General features: G+C 46.1%; 1 protein-coding gene across 4 annotated transcripts; it reads left to right on the top strand.

Annotated features, from left to right (window-relative positions):
* LOC107222963 (box A-binding factor) lies at nucleotides 1–17,191 on the top strand. Of its 4 annotated transcripts, none has more exons than XM_046734458.1 (8): nucleotides 1–227; nucleotides 10,506–11,005; nucleotides 11,457–12,084; nucleotides 12,228–12,791; nucleotides 13,423–13,548; nucleotides 14,934–15,069; nucleotides 15,388–15,562; nucleotides 15,683–17,191. In XM_046734458.1, the coding sequence occupies exons 2-8, from the start codon at nucleotides 10,512–10,514 to the stop codon at nucleotides 15,810–15,812; spliced, it is 2,253 nt and encodes a 750-aa protein (XP_046590414.1). In that variant the 5' UTR covers nucleotides 1–227; nucleotides 10,506–10,511; the 3' UTR covers nucleotides 15,813–17,191. The 4 variants fall into 4 exon arrangements, with proteins under 4 accessions (XP_046590414.1, XP_046590413.1, XP_046590416.1 ...); XM_046734457.1 differs by lacking the exon at nucleotides 1–227 and adding an exon at nucleotides 6,549–6,888; XM_046734459.1 differs by lacking the exon at nucleotides 1–227 and adding an exon at nucleotides 6,552–6,888 and having other exon boundaries at nucleotides 15,910–17,191.
* The last annotated feature ends 6,264 nt before the right edge of the window (nucleotides 17,192–23,455 follow it).

Here is a 23,455-nt window from a genome sequence, read left to right as displayed (position 1 = left end):
ATCTAAATTAGAGCGCACAACGCGTTAATTCACACGGGGGGCGGCCGTCGACGTCGTTTAGTACACCTGTCCGGCTGCAGGTAAAGAGGAAAAAAATTGAAAAAAAATAAATAAATAAATAAAAACTACGCCAGGGCCTAAGAATAGAGGAGGGATACGATTACTGCAGTCTTTATTGTTTTATCGTCGCATTTACTCGCGGAACGGACGCCGGCGTTGAGCTGAAGGTGAGTTCAGACCATCAAACTGGTTCTCTTTGCAAATTTACGTAACTGTAATCAAAGATGCACCGAGCACGAAGAACGAAAAACTAAAGAAACCGATCGAACGCTGCGCGCTTTTAATCGAAATACGAGAGACTCTGCGGTTGTGTGTAATTTACGTTCGGCGATGAGATGCGTTAGCGGGATACCAAAATGGCGGAGGACGCGGCGCGTCGATACTACCCGAGTCGAAATTTAGGACCTGCATTTCATTATACCAGGGTTTATTTATATTTACTTTGCAGGAAACTGAACGCAGAAATCCCAAATTCGACCCTCTAGCTTCTAAAAATTTATAAACAGACCCTACGCTGAAACTCCAACTCCGAAAAATTAAAGTACCAAACTCTACTTTGACGTGTTTACAATGAATAATCCAAGGGCCGGTTCGACACAATTTCCATAAGTTTTGGCAACATTTGAAAATTAAGTATCGCATTTCAACTGTATTTATTCAACGTTCTTACGAATACGGAAACCGATTCAACCGGTTGAATATACAGAAAATACGATTCAACCCATGTCTAAACCAATTCCTGTTTAGTGGAATTTTAACTTGATTTCGTACGTTTTAATCGTATTTTTTGTATAATATCAATCACTGTTAATCAGAATCGATGGACCTCTATCAGCGGGGTAGGATTTTGAGCGTCGAAGGAGTGTTTCGAGCAATCAGGTTTAACCCAACCTCCGGAGGGTCAAAGAAGGTTCCAAACAGACCCCACTTTCAACCTAAACTCGGTAAATCGACGAATTTCGAAAATTTTTAGCGTCAAACTTACAGGTTCTGATATTGCATTGAAACAGAACGTACTTTACCGTCTTCTAAAAGTAAGCGCTCAATTTCTACTAACATATTTATACCGTCAACGTGCCTCTGAAGATAATGGTTATTGTACCTGCTATTGCAATCGCGTTATTATAACACTCTTGCCCGATTCTGAAGATAACAACATGTCAACTACGCGAGTAGTATAGTACAATTTTTCAATCCAAATCATCATTCGCAGTTTCTCAGTTATACCTATTAAATTGCGAACGGAATTGATTATTTTTTTCCTTACAATTATAAATTTGCAACCTTCGTCACCTTCGTTAAATTTTTACCAGAATCAAGCAAATTTTCGCTCTCGAACACGGTATTGAAAACCCGACCGTAACGATGACTCATTAATCGGTGCAAAGTACACGATAAACAGAACGCGTTTATTTTATCTATAATGTATCGTTGATTCATCCAAGAAAATATACACCTAATCCCTATTTCTTTTCGGTTTCATCCTCGTGCCTATTGCCGATACGTTTTTATGCATTCCAAAAACACCAAACGTATCCACCGCAGTCATCGGACAAAATTTTGGAAAAGTTCCGATCATTCGTTCATTTCCCATTTAATTTACGTCGACATTTCTGATCGGTTTACCGTCAAATCGAACCTGTTCAACGGCGTAAAAAGGCCCGACGTGCAACGATAATAATTAACCGTAACGTTCCTCAAAGTCGCATCAGAGATAAAGCGAGGCGCGTGATACGTACTAATTGTGCGAAACGACGACGGAGACGCGATATCGCGCTCGTGTTATAATCCGCGGAATCTAGCCGAGGCCGAGGATTTTTTTTTTTTTTTTTTTAAATCCATTTTCTTTTTTTTTCCTTCTTTTTACGATTTCCTTGTTCTTCCGCGGTACAAGGTGGTTTCTTTCCTCTTTCAAAGCCGGCAAAAAGATGAACAGTTTCCGGTACTCCTCAACCAATAATCCAACATTCGGTCCGCGTTACGTTCTTCTCCGTATTCCTTTCATTACCGACACTTTGAAAATCACCCCTCACGAATCGTCGCTGTTTTCACTGGCACAATTTTTCACCGCGGCACAATGCTCCCGTGCATATACGCGTGTGTGTGTGTGTGTGTGTCGAATCGGAGTCGATTTTCGTATCGTCCGTCGGAGGCCGAAGAGAGACTTACGCGGAGTCGGGTGCAGGTCAGAATTTAACCGAAAGAACAGCCCTACGTGCGGCAGGAGGCGGCTCCGCATACTGAAATTATCATTTTAGCTGATACAAGCTAATGTAATGATGCAGTTTTATCTCTTATATTATCATGGAAAACGAGATAAATGGCGATAGTGTGGTTTATTTTGACAACGCTCTCCCTATCGTCAGCGCCCCGCTGGCTATGCGCGGTTATGTCTCTACGCGAGCTGCTCTGCTCGGCTATACCTTAGACTTAATATAGGTATGTTACATGCACGCAGAAATCAGCCCTCGGATACTTCACGAGGACGCACTTCGTTCGTCCCGATTCTTCGCGTCTCGATCCGAAGATTAGCTATGCACGAAAACCATGAGCGTCGTTTCTAGATATCCAAGTTCGAAGTTTCATTGATCCGGAAGTTTTCGCCTTCAAGTGGCAATATTTGGAACGGTCGGTGTATCGAAACTTTTGAAACGTACGAAAGTAAAATAACGAAAGACGAATTGATCGAAATCTTGAGTTTCGAAAGTTTCACTGATCACAGAATGACAGTCTAAACATGGTAGACTACTGATCAGTCAGACTTTGAAATATCAAGATGTCGAACAATTCGTCTTCGATGTATCAACCGTTCCAAATATCGATCCTTCCAAGTTTTGACCCCCATCCAAGGTGCCTGCGTATTCTCCTCTCTTGATTTATTTGCGATCAGTGTTTTATAGTAAAGAATCGCGGAGCAGGAAAAATTGGTAAGGTTTAGCGAGTGCCGTAGGTGAAAACAGCAGAGGATTGAGCTACGGTTCCTTAACTCTGAGAATCGGCGATTGCGTGTCCGCGAATAAACATCTATCGTATCGTAGACACGCGTTACAATTATAAGCGTGAGTGAATTGCGGGCTGTATGGTTGCTCTGTGCACAAACGCGATTATTTTCGGTCGTGCGATTCGTCACGTAGACCAAACGCTTCGACAAGCGTAGGTACAACAAAAAGCGCGACCTGCATCAAGCTGTCCATATTATAACATGACAACCAATTGTTCGATCGGGTCTGGAGAACAAGAGAAAAATAAGACCCAAAGAGACGGTATCAATTAAAGAGGAAAGGGTTCAAAGCCGAGTTATAAGGTAAACGCACCCAAGCTGCATTAAGGATGCATACTTATGGTTCTTATCTTGGCAATGTCGAAATTTCCTCGCGCTCACCCCCCAAAAGCAATCTTGAATTTAACATAATTTACTTTAAATTTAATGCTGTATAAAAAAAATCTCTTGTAAAATTTTCGTAAATCTAATATTTATTCCATCTAAAGCTGTCTTCATTTATCGTGATTTCAATAACGCGATAAATATTAGATTACCGAATATTTTGCAACAGATCTTTTTTGTACAGCATTAAATTTCTTACAAAATAAAAATTTTTTTCAAGTAATTAACGATGTTCTTAGAAACAATTTCAAATTGATGCATGTTTACGTATAAAAATTCAACTGCTTGGCTGTTAGGGGTGTCAGAGTCGTCGGAAAAATTCGAGGATTTAGCCGTATTTTTTTTCTCTAAACGTTGATAACTTTTGACGAGGGGAGAGTGAGCGCGAAGATTTTCCGTTGCATGACCAAAATATAATACCTACTCGTAAGAAGCACTCCAATACCCCCATGTACACGATATATATTGGGCCGAAAGGTGCGCGTTGATCAAACGTCAGTCGATGACGAGCGTCAGGGTTTTTCACCAGCGTCATAGCCGCAGATCAGTTTGCGTGTTCGCTCGTCAGGTGGGTACCCACCTACACCCATACCACACATCGCGAAACGAGGAGAAGTCTGCCCAAGTAATAAGCAAAAATCGCGCCCATGCGGCGATCGTCGCGAGGCTTTGAGTGCACGGATTCGTCAATTCGTCATCCCCCGCATCGACGTCTGTCCCGTGGCTGCGCGAAGTGGCGGCCACCGATCGAGGACGATGCTCAGGTGTTACGCGCGTCGTTTGCTGCACGACAAAATGGCCGACGAGCAAGATGGCGCCGGTAAGTTCGGATCGCCCGGCAGCCGCGGCAGCCCCACGGCAGGCGGCTCTTATCTCCCGCTGCCGTCGGCCTCGCGTGGAACGACGAACGCATCTTTCCGGTTTTATCGCCACCGAACAAACACTCGACACCCTGTACATTCAATATAGGTTTACATTACGCCCGTGTGTATTGTGTACATACTAGGGTGGTTTTATTTTCTTGTTGACTACCCTTCGAAACGTTGGTTTTCAGCCCGAAGCGAAGCCTCGTGAAACCGGAACTCGGTAGCAGTAGTATTCTGAGAGCCACCTCGTCCGGTTTGAATTTGTCAAACATTATTACCGAAATATCTCGCAAACAAGATATAACCAGATAAATAGTAATAGTGAACAAGACGTAAATAGAAATTTTCGGGAGTTTCGCATTCTATTTTCAACTTCTCCTTTCATGCACTCGGCTTATCTCCAAGACTCCTCCGTACAGATGAATTCTGAACCCAAAAGCGTTCGAGATACGATCTACTCTGAAACGACGCTGAAAATCGTGAAGTATTTAGAATCTCAGTCCATGCCGGATGTAAATAAAGAAAACAAAAATTGGATCCGGTTGTAGCTTATATATACCTACAATTTATGGATATAAAATGTTTTTACCGTCACTTGTGCCGATTCATCTGCGTAGACACGATTATTCCTCTGCATGCATTTCGCCGTTTACGTAACCCCGATTTCTATCGTTCGCATTCCGAACTGGTCTCATTTCTTCTCGGCACTATTATCTCGACAATCTCATTTCGTGCTGCAGCGATCAGCGGATAATCGTTACACGGTATTACATACGGCTACAATGTATATTCGATACAAAAACCGATCCCGCGGTCTCTGTAATCGCTCAAAGTTACACTCCGGTATCCCCCCTCCCCATACGTATATTTTCTTGGACGATAACGATGTGGTCGCTTATGTAGCTTGGAGGCGACGTTGTACCTGTGTATCTGTTACACAACCTATACAAGTCGGTGTGTTCGACAGATAAGATCCGATCAATTCGCAGTAATAGACTCTATACGCGGAGAATGGTGCAGGTACCTGTATGACACACGTTATAAATTATGTAGGTGTGAAAGGTTTGCGTTACACGTATACACAAACATGCAACAGACAAGTCGCGGTGAAAAATTAAAATCTGCGATAACAACCTGTGTAATTGATCGATCGCTGCAGCAGGTACGTTGACGATTTTTTAATTCTTTATTCTCTGTGACATTTTTCCACTTCTATTTACAGACGCGATCCGCCAATTCCAATCCGGCTTTGAAACTCTCAACGCGAGAGTCGACTCGAAATTTAACGCCTGCATTTGATACGAGCAAGGTTCATATGAACCTGCTTTCAAGGAATCCGAACGGGAAAAACCTACATCGATCCTTCAACCCCTAAAAATTGACGAACAAAGCCTACTTTGGAACTCCACTCGTAAAAGTTAAAGTACCAAATCCTACTTCGACGCTCTCGGTAGACGATTGAACCTACTTTGATACCTACTATTCAATCTACAACCTTCTCCATTGAACCCGTAATTCCTCTATAGATATATTATTACAGCGACATTCAAGTGTTTGCAATGAATAATCCAAAGGTTATTTCGACATAATTTTGATAAGCTTCGACAATATTTGGAAGTCAAGTATTGCACTTCGACTGTATTTCTTCAACGTTCTTACGGATATAAAATATCCCTTTCAACCGATTGGATGTACGGAAAATACGATTAAGCTCACGTGTAAACCAATTCCTATTTACTGAGATTTTAATTTGACTTCGTACGTTTTAATCGTATTTTTTTGTATTTCAATCGCCATAAATCAGAATCGACGGACCTTCAACAGCGGCGTAGAATTTTGAGCGTTGACGGAAGGTTTCGAGCAAGCACGCTCCGAACCCAACCTCCGGAGGATTAACGGAGGTTTCGGACAGATCCTACCTCGAGCCTAAACTCGGTGAAATGGTAAATTTCGGAAATTATTAGCGTCCAAGCAGGCTCTGATATTGCATTGAAATAGAATCTATTTTACAATGTTTAACCCCTACGCAAGGCTTAAAGTAGACGGCAAGTTTTGCGCCGGACTAACATGGAGGCAATAATAATAGGACTCGGCCGGCATGCGGCCTCGCTGTGACCAATGGGGTGGTCGGGGCCGGACAATCGGCCGAGGGTTGGGGGACCTAAGCCGCAAAGCGGCGCAGAACGTCACCGTCGGCAGGTAGATAAGTTCGTTTCTCTCCTCTCCACCCCTCGCCACGCCGCCTGGTTCGTCGAGCTGAAACGTCGCTTTTGAGCCCGGTGGTAAAGTGCGGGGGGCCGACACGCGACCGACACCCACGCATCATTCCAGTTATTCTCCGCAGTTTGCCGCGCGCGGTTTAAGCAGGCAGGCAGACCGATCAGAGCAGCACCGCTCGAGCCCCTGCAAAACCCGACCCTGATCCTCGTCCATGTGTGCGGTGTGATAGTGTGCCGAGAGTGCGAGCATCCGAGAGGATTTTTCCGACCCTTCCTTGCTCTTCGAATCGTCAGCCACGCGAGGAACGCCGAGAAATCAAGTCAGTCCGTTCAGATGCGACACGTTACTGCGGTTGAGGTAATTTTTAAGGTCTACCATTCTTTTTAAAAATATCCCCAGGACAAAATTCCCCCTCAAGAGTTTTACGTTTTCACCCAGAGCAATCATCGAATTGTCAAAATCGCACGTTTAATTCTCAATTTGGTACGTTTTGGCTTAATTTAATTTCATTCAGTTTAATGTACACTTTTGTCATTTTGTGTCAGTTTCAAGGATGATTTTGTCCTGAAAGGATTTTATCAGGGAGACTTCGTTAATGCGAGATTTTTACCGGCCAACAATTTTTGGTCGCACTACGGTGGGAGGGATTTACTTGTTTTCGAATACGAAAAAGAGATCGTGCCATTTTTGACAATGAACCTTAATACCGACGAAATTTCTTCCGGTGATTATTTCTCCAGGCCGTGGATTAGCTAAAGACTGAGTGTCTTGTGAATTGTGGGACTAAACTTTCATACGAAATTGCTTGCGAGGTGAATATTGGTAGTTGATAGAAAAATTATTTTTCTTTGAATCGTATAACTGTATAATAGAATGAGCTCACAGGAACCACTATCTAAGTGACGTTGAAGTTATATTTGCAGGCTGACAATTTGTGTGTTGAACGATCGCCTTGTTCCATGTTGGTAAATCAGCTCCAAAGGGGGTCAAAGGCCGTAGCGGGTCAAGCGGGGTGAAAATTCCTTCCACGAATACCGTAAGGATATTTCAAGGATAAGCAGGTACCATCGAAAGACGAAGACTCTACGAGCAACAGATCTCAATCTCAGTTGGTTGTCGAGAAAAATAGAGAAAACTAAAAGATACAAAATAATTTTCACCCTACGATTGATCTGACCGATTTGTTTCAAAATTCATGGGGACAAATTTTTAGCTCCATAAACTCACGATGAAAAAAATTGTTGTCTCTCTTAAAATCTTTGTTTTTCACTGTGATACTTTTCGGGAAAAATTATGAAACTTATTTTTACATTTCTTATAGATTTCTCAACAACTGGTATTTTTTTCAAAACTTTCGTAACGGTACACCCTAGTTACTAAATAAAAAAAAAAACAAAAATAAAAACCTTCTTTGTTATCAGAAGAACTGAATTATTAAACGAGTTTCAGGCGCATTATTGGATCATAAATGATGTGCTGAAATAATTCATTTGCGTTAACGTAACTCAATTATTTCAGCGTATTATTCATGAAAAAATAAGAGTAGAGTTTTCAATAGTACGGCCTCGAGTACGGCTAAAACTTTCGAGGTTACCTCATACTGTAAAATTTTTAGAAGCTGTTTGTTGTTTGCCCCCTTTAAAAGACAGTTTGAACGGTTAACTAACATGCAATACGAGGATTGACGGTGAGACGTGTAAATTCAATTTCTTCTCTCAAAAAACATGGAAAGGCGCGAAGAGACATATTTTATCAAATTCTATTTTTTCCCCATAAAAATGTTTGAACCCACTCCTCGCAGCGTACGTGAGTTGAATACTAAAAAAATTTGATAATACCCCGGCAATTTTCCCAATATTAACTTTGCTCGAAAAATATCACAGTGAAAAACAAAAATTTGAGAGTGTTGTCTCTAATTTTGATTCGTGAATTTATTGAGCTAAAAATCTATCCGTTGCGCGCGTGAAAGCTCTCGACTTCCTTAAGAACATATCAAAGTTTTAGACTAATCGGTCAACTCAATCCTAGGGAAAAATCTATTTAACATATTATAGTTTTCTTTACTTTTCTCGAAAAGACAATTGAGATTGAGGTCCGATACTTTCAGGATCTTCATATTTTAATAGTATTCTTATCCTGCTTAGCCCCTTACGGCTTTTGACCAACAACTTGTTCCGCGGGTTCCTGAAACTATCCAGTGATGACTCATCGTTGTGTGCCCCGAAAGAAACTCTTTTGTGACGGAATGTCAGCTTGTAAAAATGAATGAAACGAAGTGAACGCTAGTGAATTGTGCTCGTCCAAGAAGAACGTCGTTTAGATCGTCGCTAAACTACGATTCTTGTGTCAAAAAAGTGGGAAATAAGGTGAAAACCCGTACGGCGGCAGCATCGGTATGATTCATTATCAGCCGAAAAGAGAAGCCGAGAGTTTATTGCACGTGAAAACCTCGATTCTATCCTAGTCACGACCCTATACATTCGACATAACGATGAAAGAGTTTCAAATTGTTGGGGAAATGAACTGGCGCAAGACGGACATTACATTACGTACATGATTTACCGTCACAAGAGATTCGTCACATTTATAGATGGAATCGTTATCGCAGCAGAGTGTCGAGGGTGAGTGTAAGGATGGGTAGGTAGGCGGCGGTTTGAATTTGCTCAGGAACGCGTCATCGGTCGAGGGTTTGGCACTGAGGTTTACCAGTTGGTGGACTGGGGGATTTTCGTACGCTTCAACCTACACAGCTCTGCCTTTCTAATGTACGTACCTGCGTTTACCGGCGACAAAAGCGTGAGTCACATTTTACAGTGTGTTTACCCAACGCCTCAACACGCTGGGCTTTGGCCGGACGGTATTTAATGACTTGACGACGTCGATCTGCACGCCTTTTCAACGCTGTGGTTCTACCGCTTTGCCAAATTTCCTATGATAAAATATTACGTACAATGTGGTGTCGGGTCACCGTGTAGTTAAACTTATTACCGTGCGGAAACGATGTTTGCCTCTCGAGTTGCAATTTATCAGCCGTTAATTGTCCCAGATGTCGAGTGTAGATAAGTCATCAATGCGGAAGAATGGTACAAGGACATCGTTCAAAAGCCTCGTTTCGGTTTCTATAGAAATTCTAACGTCAAGTTTTCGTCGCACTTAACCAGACGTGGAATTTGATTCTTTTGGAAAACGAATTCACCCTTGTGGAAAAATTTTACTACAACCGATATCATATACGGGAGTTGGGCTGACGCGGCGAGCGATTATTGAGATCGCGAATACGAGACGAGATTGTCGGATGAACTGGTTAGTACGAAATTCCCCGTTTCTCTTTTCGCTGTGTAAACACAATGATCGGTTGCAAGTCGGTCGGTGAGAGCTCGACGGGATTATCGGGGAAGGGGATTAGCCTTTATCTGAGGCTTGGACACTCGGGGTATTAAGACGCATTGATGCAGGTAGCTCTCGTGGCTAGATAAAAGAATCGGATGATTGAATGAGGCCGAGACGACGAAGCTCTGTGTCTGTCTCTTTTGGCAAACAGTTACAAATCCGGTTAAAATCGTCGAACTTCCGAGCTAGGTGCCTTGGAGGACAATGCGAATGACTAGCGTGGGCGGGGGGAACAAAGCGCGCGTCACCTCGTTTGAAGAAACGATCCCGAAACCGGCGGAAGTCGAAACTTGACATTGCGGAGCGGAAGTGTGACGTGCCGGGCAAACAAAGTCTCACATATTTCAGCTCGCCACGTCTCGAGCTTAAGGTGCGCCTCGGGCTGCAGCGCAGTGAAAACCGGGCACAACGCGTGTCGTCGCGTGCCAACCGTCTCGACCCCCCTTCCAACATTTTCCGGTCCATGACTAACGGACCCGACAGCCAACCGAGAGAAGGCCCAGACGGATATATCCATCGAACGACCCAGAAACCGATGAACCGAATATCTGCAGAGAGACCGATCGGTCGGCGCTTGCTTCCAGGTAACCATGAAGGAGCCCCTGATCAGTAACCAGCAGGAGTCGAAGATAGACTGGGACGGAAATCGGACTGAGGGAAATTCGCCTCGGATGTCGCAACAACCCCCGGATGACCAGAACCAGGAGCCGAACCCCCGCAGCGTGATAACCGCCAGGCGGCATGTCAGAACCATAACCACAGCGGGACACATAACCGAGGGGACGGTCGGAGACCAGGAATCCGAATCCCCGATACCGAGTCCCGTTGGCGCCGGGTTGCAGCAGGCGATGCCGGTCGGCACCGCCCAGGAACAACACGAGCAACATCAGCACCAGCAGCCGCGATACCAGCAGGATGATCAGCACCAGCAACACTTTATCGAGGTATCGCGAGGCTCAAGTCCCGGTGATCCTCGTGACCAGCACCACGTTCCGACGTACGCCACCAACGGTCAGGACAACACCGATTCACAGGAGAGCGGAGAATCCACCATCACAATCGCTGTCAGCAAAGAACCACCGAGGTAACCACGCTTCGATGTTTTATTACCGGACCGATGACTCCGTTCGGCTTCAATGACTTACAAGTATTGAAGAATATTGTAATTCTGACAACGCTGATATAATGGAGTGATGAGTATTGGAATTTTAGGTCAACGAATTACGTAACATCATCTTTCGTTAACGGCTCGACTCGAGTAAGGGAGCTCTTCGGAAGGAATATATGTTTGTTAAACTGTCACTTGTCATATCCGTAGACCCTCGGCCGGTCCCTCATTACCTTGTTTTCTTTGTGTTCTTGACACTTTAATTAAATACGTATTCGTTCTGAGAAGGGGCCCTTACTCGGGTCGAAACGTTAACAAAAGACGATGTTACGTTTTCATTGACATACAATTTCAACACCCGTCACTCCATTGATTTATAACTGCAGTCTGCTGACTTGAAACTTGTACACCTGCAAATTTGATCTAGATACGGGACGCCGAGACCCGAGAGAACAGAAGTGAGGTATATGTACGGAAACCAGGAACAGGAAGTGCGTAGGGAGGAGCTGGTGGTGCATGGCGATCACCAGCAGCAGCAGGCACACCAGAGGTACAGTCCTCAGGAGAGTGAGTTGCGGGCGAGGTACCAAGGGTCGCCGCTCGGTCACCGCGAGGATTACGCAGCCTCGCCAATGGTTTCGCAACCCGGGGGAACTATCCAGATATCGGCGTCACCGGCAGCTCCGTATTCCCCACCGATCGATGGGATCAGAGCAGCTCAGCAACAGCAGCAGCAACAGCAACAGCAGCAACAACAACAGCAACAGCAACAGCAGCAGCAGCAGCTCGTAGTCGCGGGATACTCGGATCCCGGTAGCGTGAATGTCAAGTACGAGGCTGAGACCGTCGCAGCGACAGAGAGCATCAAAGGCTCCAGTACTTACACGACCCTGGAGACCGTTGCTCTAGCCCCAACGCAGCCGGTTCAGTACGCGCAGTACATCTCAGCAAGCGAATCGTTTCAACAGACAGTTCCAAGTTACAGCTACTCGAAACCGGGTGATTTCTACCTGAGCTTTCCAGCCACAAGTCAAGCTGGAGGCCGAGCGGCAGAGGTGAGTATCTATCTTAAATAAGTCAGTGTGAATTTTGAGATTGCATATCAACTCACATCTTCGCGCCCGGGTGCAATGGCTCGGGATTATAGTCAGTCGGTAATCTAATCACACCTCCTCGCCGCTCCTCCCTTACCCTCAAGGTCGACTCACCGAGCAGTGTCTACATAAAAAGTGACCCGACTCTCACCTCATCCTCGCTTCTAAGCGGTGGACGACTCCCGCCGCTGCATTACGAGCAGCCTGGATCTCCCGGGTCCCAGGTCACCCTCCATGGAAGCGGGACGGCTACCTACCAGTACGTCAAATCCAACGGGGACCAGTACTGGTCTACGGGGGGATCGACACCACCATCAACCCTTGAGTTCGTCCAAGGGTACGGGGGCGGCGTCGCGGCCATTTCGGCCAACGACGCCGCCAACATGCAGCTCTACCCTGGCGGCGGGTACAACGGTGTCGGTAACGGGAACGGACCCCAGTCACCATGGACCACTCTGCCGCCCGGTGCGGGCGACGACTCCTTCGAAGGCCCCATTATGACCGCCGAACTTAAGGAGTGCGTCAATTGCGCCGCCAACATGACACCTCTGTGGCGGAGAGACGGGACTGGACACTATCTCTGCAACGCCTGCGGCCTCTACAGCAAAATCAACGGTGTAAACAGACCTCCGATTAGATGCGGGAAGCCCAAACAGCCCGTCGCACCGGTGAGTAGATCTTCTTTCGTATGTTTTGCGATAAAGTCGCGGGATGACGAGAGGTCAGCTGAGTTTTGTTCCCGACCTCTCCAACTTCGGGTCAATTTTTCGAACACCGAAGTTCATTCTCCCGGATTAAGTATATCGGAAAATTACCTTAAGCACCCTCAAGGCTCGGACTTGACTGCTGGAATCAGGCCATTGATATTTGCTCTGATAAGGTGGTCGAGCTGTTCGTTCGTCCGCGGTTCACGGAGGTGACTAGCGACAGACAGACAGACAGACAGACAGACGGGCACGAGGGATGGCTCGTTCTGCTACACGACTTCGATATTAAGTAATGTTTGTGCACTCGACGGGCAAGCGAGCGAACAAGCAGCTCGAGCTAGCCAGCCAGACCCTTATCTCTCTATCCGGGCGAGCAAATACGACGAGAAAACCCGCGTCAACCGACACAATGCGGTACTCGAGAGACAGGCTCTGTTTGCTCTAGTTTACTCCCCCTCACCTCTGCCCTGGATACCAAAATTCTTCCTCGAGGAGGCGCGATCTCCCTCCTCGTTCCATGCACAACAACATTTGTCAACGAATAAACCGTCTCTATCGTTTCGGTATTTTTAATTTGTGTGACATTTTTCAGACCGGGGGTCGCAGGACGGGAGTTCAATGCGCCAACTGTCACACCAGCAACACGACGCTCTGGAGACGCAACAACAACGGCGAGCCGGTTTGCAACGCGTGCGGACTTTACTACAAGCTGCACAACGTGAGTTTTGGGTCGTTTTCAGAGTTTAACAACCCTCTGTTTATTTGGCTTTTGATATCAGCGCCGTGGCGCTACGTTTAATTATATTCCCGGCGGTGAAGGTGACAACCTCACTCGGCCGGCCAACCCGTATCTCGGAGCGATTGCGATGATCCACATTTAGATAACCCCCGTGCTGCGGCACCAAACCGTCTGTAACGTATTCGGTAACGTGATAATGGTGTGTGACGGTAGTGAGGAGAGTTGGACGCCGAACGAAATCATCATCCTCGTGACGCAAGGCGAATCTTGCTCCACGGGCATGCTTTAAGTGAGGCTGTAAATTTCTAGTCGAAACAAGCGCCGTAAAGGGCGCAAACAAGTACGCCAAGTCTCGCGAGATTCCTCTTCCAGGAACGGTTCACGCGCGTTTGGAGAACAAACAGAGACAGCGCCTCGTCCTCCTCCTCTTCTGCAGGCGACCCGCTGCATGGCTGCTCATGTATAACTCATCCCCGAAGCGAGACAATGAGAAAAGAAAGAATTGTTTCCGCTCTTGAGCGTTTGAGCTCTGAAAATCCAGGCGCCATTCAAACTCGATGGTATCGACGACGTGCGGTCGTCATTCCGATACGAGAGGTGACGTCAACCATAGAAATACCATTTTTATGCGCCGGGATCTCAGGGTAACCAACGGTGCTCTACTAACTCGTAGACTTTATTGTGTGCACGTCGTACCTGCCTCGGTGGATTACGATACTGTTTAAACTGTGCGCGAGACGCACACCGAGGCAGATCTACGTGCCCGAAGATGGAAGGCGAGTGGTAACCGGTAATTCTAAGCCTTGAGCAACCTCTTTGTCCGGGCCGGTAATCAACTTCATCATTTTTAATTAACATTAATCTTGCGTGTCGGTCGACTGGTCTTATCGCGGTCTTGCCATCGCTCGGCAGTTGCGATAAGACACCGTAATTACCTAACTATTTCTGTCGAAAATAATTTCACCACCGAATAAAAAGATCGCGGGTAAGCTCGACGCGTCACCGTTCGGATTATCTCTTCATCGCGCCGATCATCGATACATGTACAGGTACCCGCGCTGTATCTACACATAGGTACTCAGAACTGTTGCTTAACTGAAAAATCTTCCATTTACCAAGATCGATTCCACTGCTCGCTTTGTATCTCAGCCATGTCAGCCAGCTCTTCGCCTGTTTTCCCCCAAGTTCGATCAACCCGTTACTAATTATACCAAATCCTCCTATCAAGCCTAGATGCTTATCCGATTTCAATTGGCTCCGGCGATCCAAAGTCCGAATCTCTTCGCTCCGAGACAGTTGCAGTTGCCTGAAATATCCCCACGGCTTTGAGACATGCTCTACCACTCTACTCCTTCCGTTTTCAGGTGAACCGACCTCTGAGCATGAAGAAGGAGGGAATCCAGACACGCAAGAGGAAGCCGAAGAACCCAGCAAACCTGCCGGGAAGTCTGGCTGGATCGAGTGGAATGCACAAGACCGAGCTTAAAGCGAGCTTACTCGGTGAGTCTCCGGTGAGCAAGACACTCATTATTATCAAGTAAAAATCAGCGAAACAAAGGAACCTCGACGTCGATGCGCACATTTCTCTAATTATCCTCCCGATGCATGATGGCCGACCAAATTCCCCGCGCATTCGCCGTGGGCGGACCCTGGCCCTCGATTGGTCGGAGCGTTTCCGATAAGCTTCCGCTCTTTGTGACCCCTTCCTCTCTCCTCGGCGAAAGAGGGCTAGTCGATAGATAGACGGAGGGTTGGATGGAGGGGAAGACGGAGTATCGATCTCCTTCGTTTCTGATCCTTGTGTTTTTCGTGTTTCAGTGGAATCGAAACTGCAGCTGAACATGTACACCAACGGCGGTTCGGGGGGTGGATCGGGTGGCGGTGACGAGCACTATTTACCCGTCGGTGCCCTCACTACTGCCCAGCTGAACCACGCGCATTCACCCCTAGCGCTGCCCTCCGCTGCCGCCCTTAATCGTCAGACCACCCTCTCGTGAGTTGAAAATTCGACATTCGAAGCTTGGAGATATTTGCTAGTTAAGATGCGACAGGACACGCTGCACAGCGACTGCTTTCATCGTTGAAATTGACCATCGTGCCACTTCGTCTCTAGCTTGACAAGACAGTTTCCATCATCCCCAGGGATGCGATATCTTACCATTCTTCGTTTGCAAATTTCACACCACTTTTACCGCCAACCTATCTCGCCCGTGGGAAACAAAACGACGCTAGTTACTTCCTGACAGGAACAGCTACAGCTTCTGACATCCTGATGCAGCGAGACTGAAAAGTGAAATTGCTGATTGCATTCAATAAAAATTCTCTTCAATTTTGATACAGGGTGCCCCCGCTGGAACCGATCAATAGTCGATCGGCGGCCGATCTAACGTCGGTAATAACCTCGACAACAGCCGCTCATACCGACAGAAACTGATCTCGCATGTGGGTAAGCGATTATAGAACGTGTCTTGGCGTGATGCCGACCGTGCGCTGTTGTACTGGCTAGTGATGTGGCCGAGCTGATTTGAGATCAGTTCAGTGGGTAACTGAAGCGCCCTCGTCGCCCTTTAACCGTGGTCAATAGTGAGTATATTTTATTACCGAGTTTTCTAGAGGCATTCCAACTGCGCTGGATGATTGCCGTGAATTCCATAACGGATAACACATTATTAATTTATATGACTTATTATTAATATCATTTTTATGTAATATTAATTAAGTACCTTATTATAGGTAAATATTAACTAGGTAATTTGTTATCACCGTCGTTGTTGTTAGGATTAATTATGACTATCGTTATCATTTTATTATTAAGACCTTCTGTAGCGAAGTTTTATCCCATCACGTACAGTCGGTATGACCTTTTAATTAATCGTTTTAGCGGAATACTTGTTGTTTTAATATGTATATATACATATTTATATGTATATATATATATATACATACATATATATATATATATATATATATAGCTTTTTTACGAAATTCCCAAAGATTTATAAATACCCATATATGTATATGACTATATATATATATATATACTTTTATGTGTGCGCAGTGTATTATAAACGGACAGAAGGAAAACAAAATTTAGCCCAAAGAGTAATATATTATTATGTAAAATAAATACGTACGTGTAATATATTAACGTAAATATTATACACGTGAATGCAAAAATATAAATATTTAAGTGTAACTAAGCGCAGTTATTGTATGTAGAATGACGTAAACGTAACATATATAGCGTACTGTAAGCCGACACATCGATAAGAAATATTAAGATACCCTAGCAGACTTGAATAACTCACGTGGAGTAATTGTCGATGTCATTACACTGATCGTATCTAATTATTATACCTATATAATACATAAGTGAATGTATAGTAATATTATATGTATACAGTATACATATAATCGTTACATGTGTACATTACCGGTCAGTGATCGAAAACCGGTAATGTACACGTACGCAATATTTAAAAGATTATTGATCGAAACAGCAGGTTCAAAAAAAATTAATATATCATTTTTGCTTTTTGGTCATCCAGGGAGAAATATTTAACCGTCTCTTGGCGGACTTTGAAGCAATTCAGAATAAAAATACGACAAGGCGGAAACAGAAGACATTAAGAAGCATTTAATTAGCAATCGCGAGTCATGTGATTTGCTTGCGCGAAAGTTTCGTGAAATGGGGTTGAGCGCGATTACTGCGCAATTAGGGTGACAGAGGGCTGCGCAAGATAAGGGACTGCCGGTGACTCGGGGTGGATTAACTATGCTAGAAGATCCGGGACGAGTGGATAGTGCCGGGTTCGGTTGGTCCTCTCTCTCTCTCTCTCTCTCTCTTTCTCTCTCTCTCTCTTTCTCTCTCGGACGAATGGCTCGGCCGGAGACGAGGCGCGAAGAGGGGGGGAAGTCCATCAGCCGAAAGAGCGGTAAGACTCCTATCAAGCCGGTCTCGACTCCGCTAAGGGCTATTCCATGTTAGCCGGTCGTCGGGCGATCTTTATTTTTATTTCGTCCTCCTTTTTCTTCCTCTTTCCTCACTTCCAGTCCGAGCAGTATTTTCTTCCTTTTCTCGTCTCCTCTTCTTATTCTTCTTCTTCTTCTTCTTCATCTTCTCTCGTTCGCAGCCTGGCGTCGCCCTCGGAACTCTGCAGACGTTACGCTGCACCGATTCCGAATTAACCTCGCAATAACTGTCCTTGATCAAGGAAATCGAGAGAGCTTTTCCCGCTCGAAATACGTCGCCGATTTAAAAAAAACACCCCGGTATACGCCTGCGGTCGACGTCGGCGCGACGACCGACGCCGCCGACGGCCAGGCGACAACCGCATTCCCCCGTTATCAACTCCACTTCGCTAGATTCCCACAGATTCAAGGCTCGGAATACACCGCGATGCGCGCTTCTCTTATACGTATACGAAGACCGCAAGCGGCGCCAACATTCCACGATCTTGTTCAATTCACTCGGGGGTTAATGGAACGTTGCTCAAGGGACCAACGAAGCCGAAAACGGAAACCGAGTATTTTACTTTATTCATACACCGTTACGTACGGTCCAACGTGAAAGCGTCCGTTAGTTCCAAAAGTCTACGCGACGTCCAGGGACGATTCTTTACCGGCAATGAGATAGAGCGAACTTGTAAAGCATGGGGCAACTTGCCTGAATTGGGACCACACCTGCCCCTCCTTGCCCTAATCAACTGAAACAGTCACAATCTCCGCGAGAAAGACACCCCGATACTTTAAGAGTACCTCTTTGGCTGTCCAGCTCAACCGCATTAATGTACCAGGCACTTTAAAAACCGGCGAGAGAAAGACTGGTACATTGTTTACTCACGTGCCTCGAGAGCTCAAGCTGTTGTCAGAGTCAGATTATGAGAGAGAAGGACGAATACTCGGGTGAATTAATTGGCTGCGAAGTTCTCAGACCGAAATTAATCTGTCCTCCGATCATGATTTCACGAACGTTTCTCATCCCACGTTTGACGGAATATTATCATCATCCCTGTTATCGTGGTGAGATTGGATTTTTCGTGTTGTACAAATGATCGGTGATTACCGATTTCAGATTACCGGTTTTTATAGTCTCGCGATCTTGGGCAGTTCGTATCCCAAGCAGCGTATGTTGATATGCATATTCAGAAGCTCGTACCACACGACACTCTTCCTGTCTTGGAAAACAAAGTTGGAAACATTAACGGACTCGTTGGCTACCGGATTGATTGACACCGCTTACTTTGTTCCAGTAAAAGAGTGTATCAGCCAGCGATGGCCGGTAACGATAGGCATATAATTGGATTACTCAATCATCCGTTAATGGAAGCTCGATAGGAGGAAACTCGTCATTCTTCACCGATATAACTGACCCGGCGCAACTTGGGACCAGTTGGTATCAGCGAGATTCGCCTCAAGCTCGACTGTCACTCGGAAGATATCTCTCTTCGTCAAGTAACGCGATCCTTGACACCGTTCCTCTGCAAGGGATCAATATGGAGGAGAGCCTGCGGGTTCGACGATGATCTTCCACGGAACTGCAGACAGGATTCTGGGTTCCCGATCGGAGGCATGGCGCCGACGGAGTCCACTTATCAACCAGGACCCGTTACACCTTTCCCTAATTTCTTTTCTTTATTTCTAGTCGTCCTCCCGATCGTTCGACTCCATTCCAGCCCCGGCATCAGGGTTATCTACGAGATTACACGTGCATTACGGGATTGAGTCCTCGTTCTTGGCCGCCCCCGCCGGTTCCCCCCTTATTCCTCGTTTGTACGTTTCCAAATATTCTACTCCAAGACTATTCTCCGTCCGTAGGAAATTAATGACTGATCACCCACCGACTCGAGGGACGCCGAGTGGTTTGCCTAACGGTACCTGCCTGCACTTCGAGCTCCGACCACCGAAATGACTGCTTGGTGGTTTCGAGTAGCGGAGGACGTGTACATTTCTTGATAGCCAACCAATTTCACGAACACGACATGGAGCCGAATAAGAAGTTGAAGAACAATCCGCACCGCGTTATCATCCCTCGCCTCGCGCTGCATACACGGTTTGCAGGGCTAATCTCCTGTCTTCTTAGAAGTTCATTCGCGATAGAGGGATACTTTATCGTACACCTCGGTGGATCGAAGAAGCGACGGACGGACGGCAAGCGAGAGGAAGAGGGACCCCGGTCTTTATTCCCGTCACATCGCCCTCCCGATTGGTCGACAAGGTTCCAAGATGGCTGAAGAGCAATCCTCTCGATTAACCAGCGAGCGCACGTACACGGTAACCGCGTCCACGGCGAACCGTGGGTGGAGGCAAGTTTAATTTTTGGAATTTGAGCCGAGCTCGAAAAGCTCTACCGCCCGCCGAAATCGGTCGGATAGCCGCAGCCGCTCGAAATACCCCGACGCAGTCGAAGGAACTCGAACGATCGAGTTACAACCTCAACGTTGCTCGATATCGGATCAAACGGGCAACGTGGTGTTCGTGCGGTGAGCCGAAGGCGCGAATAAATCGCTCGCCCACTCCGAGCTCGGAAGGTCCAAGCTCATCTTGTTGGACTCGGAGGTCACCGCATCCCGCGCGAGGAACGCGACGAGCGGTCGTCGGTGAATTCGGGCGAAGAGTTACGAGAAGAAAACCCGCTCGCGATGGTGGAAAAATTGTCCGCTATTATCGTCTGGAGGACCTCGCCGCAACGGGGGGAACGAGCGTGTCCCGGCTGCGGTGCGGAGGCGACGAGATGGAAGAGGGAACGAACGAGTCAGGGAGCATAATGCCAGGACTGGATAACAAATCACATAGGAGTGGCGGCCTAGCGGGCCGAGGAGCCGAGGAGCCGAGTGGAATGGAAGGAAGGGACACTCGCAAATTGATTCCTCTAATCTAATCGGGTCGGGGCGGCAATGTCTTGGACTTGGGAGTCTTCTCTTCCTGGAACCCGGGGCGGAGCGCGCATATGCCGGACTCGCTCCGAGCGAGCGAGCGAGCCAGGGAAAAGCGAAAAACAGAAATCGAAAAGCCCGGCGAAGGCGAAGGCTCGCATCCACGGCTCGGACTCTCGTGAAATATTGCGAAGTATCGTCCCGACGGTGCCGATTCACCGAGTCTGACCAAACTCTCGATCTTACCCTCCGTCTCGACACACTTCTGCTCGCTACAAATTGAGACTCGATTCAACTACCCAGCCCCTAAATCAGCTCACATCTTTTTTTTTTTACAATCCTTCGTTTCGGAATTACATACTTTTATTTCAAAGTTGGTTTTCAGTATAGTACGAATTTTAACTAAATATCGATGGAGATTAATGATTTTTTTATTCTTTTATTATCTTCTTTCTTACTTACTCTCCTAATGCTCTCTCCGATATGAACAATTTATTTTCTAACGGACAACCTAACGGGTTTTTTTATGAAGCTTATCAGGTGTGGTCTAGTATCGGATGAATCTTGGCGAAAAACAATCAAATTTAAACTCTAATGCTTTTCAATAATTAATTTTCGAATGCGATGCAAACCGATTTCGATAAGGCAAATGGGGTTTTAATTAAAACAACCTGTCTCCTAGAACAGGATTTCAAGTGCACTAACTGACGTAAAATAATGATCCATGTACTCCAACGATTTCTAAAACCGTTAGAAAGAAGAAAACAACTTAAAAAAACATAAATTTTTTCCGATAAAAATGGCAACGGCCTGAAAGCCTTCGATGAGACCAATGACAGTGATATGTGTTCCGAAGATTCATCTATCTTGAAACGATTCCATAGACACTCGTAAAAGTTTTCCAAACTCAGCGCAACTGATCAACCGATGAATTACTTCCAATTCCTAAACTGCGATCTCAAAATTTCACGTTCACATTTCTGTCATCCTCGGCAGACGAAGCCAAGTTCATGTCCAAACGATGGGTCTGGACGTTGATCCCACTCTGTGTAAACACCATTATAATCAGATCCACGGATCCATAATCAGAATTGTTGATCCGTTGTAAGACAAGTTGAATCAACTCGAAGCGGACCGCACGACTTGAGCTTCCAGAGTGGCGGAAGTCGGTTCCCTCGGTATTTAAAAGCGCGGATCTGGATCGTTGTACATCCGTCGGCGTACAGCGAAGCCGCTCGCTTCCGAGAGGAGCGGTTTGTCCTCTATCCTAACACGATCTTAGCAGCCAATTATCAGCGCGATACGATCTCGGCTCCTTCCCGGCTGCTGCAGCTTGACGCCACGCGGCCGGAGAAAAAGGAGAGAGGAGAGAGGAGAGAGGGGCTTACATAAGGGAGGATCCAGCGTAAAACGTAAGTCAGGCTAGTCCGTCGTGTCCAGCCCAATAAATGCACCGGCAGGTATAAACGTGCTCGGAGGGGGGCCAGCCCGCGACTCGCACGCGGGGTTCGCCGGGCCCCCTTCAAGCTCTGTCCATTAGCGTTCTTCCGCTGAGGAATGCGCCGCGGAATACGAGAGGCCCGAGGACTCAAAAACGACCGCGGTCCGCCCGAGGAAAAAATTTAGCGCCTGCGTTTCACCCTACCAACGTTCATATGAACGTACTTTGAACGAAACTGAACTACCCTAATTTGAGCTTTTACGCGGTAAACTGGCAAATTTCGGACATTTTTAGCTTTCAAATAGGGTCTGACATTGCAACCTACCATCTTTCACCCCTGCGTAGGGCTTAAAGTAGACGCTCAATTTCGACCCAGGCGACTCGAGTCCACTTCGTTTAGAACGAATGTGAAAGCTGCGACCCAATGTTGAAGATTTTTTCGCCCTATCAGTGCGTCTTCGCAACTTTTCCATCATCCGATCATCACAGACCGAGTAAAAAGCACGAATCCGAGTCACAAATCCATTTTCCTGCCGTACCGAATGACGCTCAGGCGATTTAAGGGTACTTGTACAACGAGCTCATCCCGCAAATCCACGAACAATTATAATCGAGTTATAATTATAAATATGAACGAGCTTTAATCTCTTTTTCAGTCGATCCCTCCAGTTACAGACCGAGGAAAAGGCACGAATCGGAGTCCCGAGTCCATTTTTCGTGATACCAAATGGTGCTCAAGCTAAAGTTTAAGGTAACCTGTAAAATGAGATCATTTCATAAATCAACGAACAAACATTGGTAGTATACGAACAGCGTTCGCCCCCTTTTTCCGTTGATGACTGTAGCTACACACGGAAATACGTCAGTCGCAATGTTCAAAACAATTATTATTGTTTAGAAAAATGAAACCGTTGACACCTCGGTGCCATTGCAATTGTCATCAACAGCATTATCCTGCAGAAAGACACGTGCTCAGATCAATATGCGTAATTTTTCCAATGAATTTACTTCTGCTTATAAATAATTGCCTCTTAGAATAAGTACGTTAAATTTAAGCTTCGTCCTGGACTTAAGTTTCACTCAATTTCTTTAAGAAAATACCGTCAATCATCGATGAACGATGAAGATAAATTTCAAAAGATTGGAATCCCAGTTTGGGATCCTGAATTTTTTCCGCCAAGTCCGCGGAAGGATCAAAGCCTGGCGTATATCCGTGAGTTTTTCACTTTGCTGAGAGTAACTGCAACTCCATTCGGTTCCATAAAATGGAACATGGCGAACGAAATGAAATGGCTCGCGTGATTAAATGGGGGATCCATTAATGGGGGTTTGCTGGGGTCAGCCGAGGGAGTGCCGATGCTTCGACCTTTCATCAAGCCGAGTTTTGCGTCGGCGCGGTGCACTTATCGGGGCGAATCATTCGCCATCCACAATTCATCGTCGTCGCAGAATTTACCATAGATTTTTACCGTCTACCGCAGATTCTTCAGCAACGGTGCCTCTCGAACGTGAAGCCGAGATCGGGTTGCGGTTTCTCCGTAATTGCTGATTAGCGGAAATCTCGCGCCCC

The sequence above is a fragment of the Neodiprion lecontei genome, chromosome 3 (assembly GCF_021901455.1).
Source record: "Neodiprion lecontei isolate iyNeoLeco1 chromosome 3, iyNeoLeco1.1, whole genome shotgun sequence".
Taxonomy (NCBI): domain Eukaryota; kingdom Metazoa; phylum Arthropoda; class Insecta; order Hymenoptera; family Diprionidae; genus Neodiprion; species Neodiprion lecontei.
Note: the sequence above shows the minus strand (reverse complement) of the source record. Positions and strands in the feature narration are given on the sequence as shown.

What these genes read in the sequence shown, in the direction of transcription:
- LOC107222963 (XM_046734457.1), top strand. Translation starts at nt 6,865, where the DNA reads ATGCGACACGTTACTGCGGTTGAG. An exon ending in CCAAACAGCCCGTCGCACCG is followed by an intron (nt 12,792 to 13,422) that starts GTGAGTAGATCT and finishes GACATTTTTCAG; the next exon opens with ACCGGGGGTCGCAGGACGGG. An exon ending in AATCGTCAGACCACCCTCTC is followed by an intron (nt 15,563 to 15,682) that starts GTGAGTTGAAAA and finishes CTTCGTCTCTAG; the next exon opens with CTTGACAAGACAGTTTCCAT.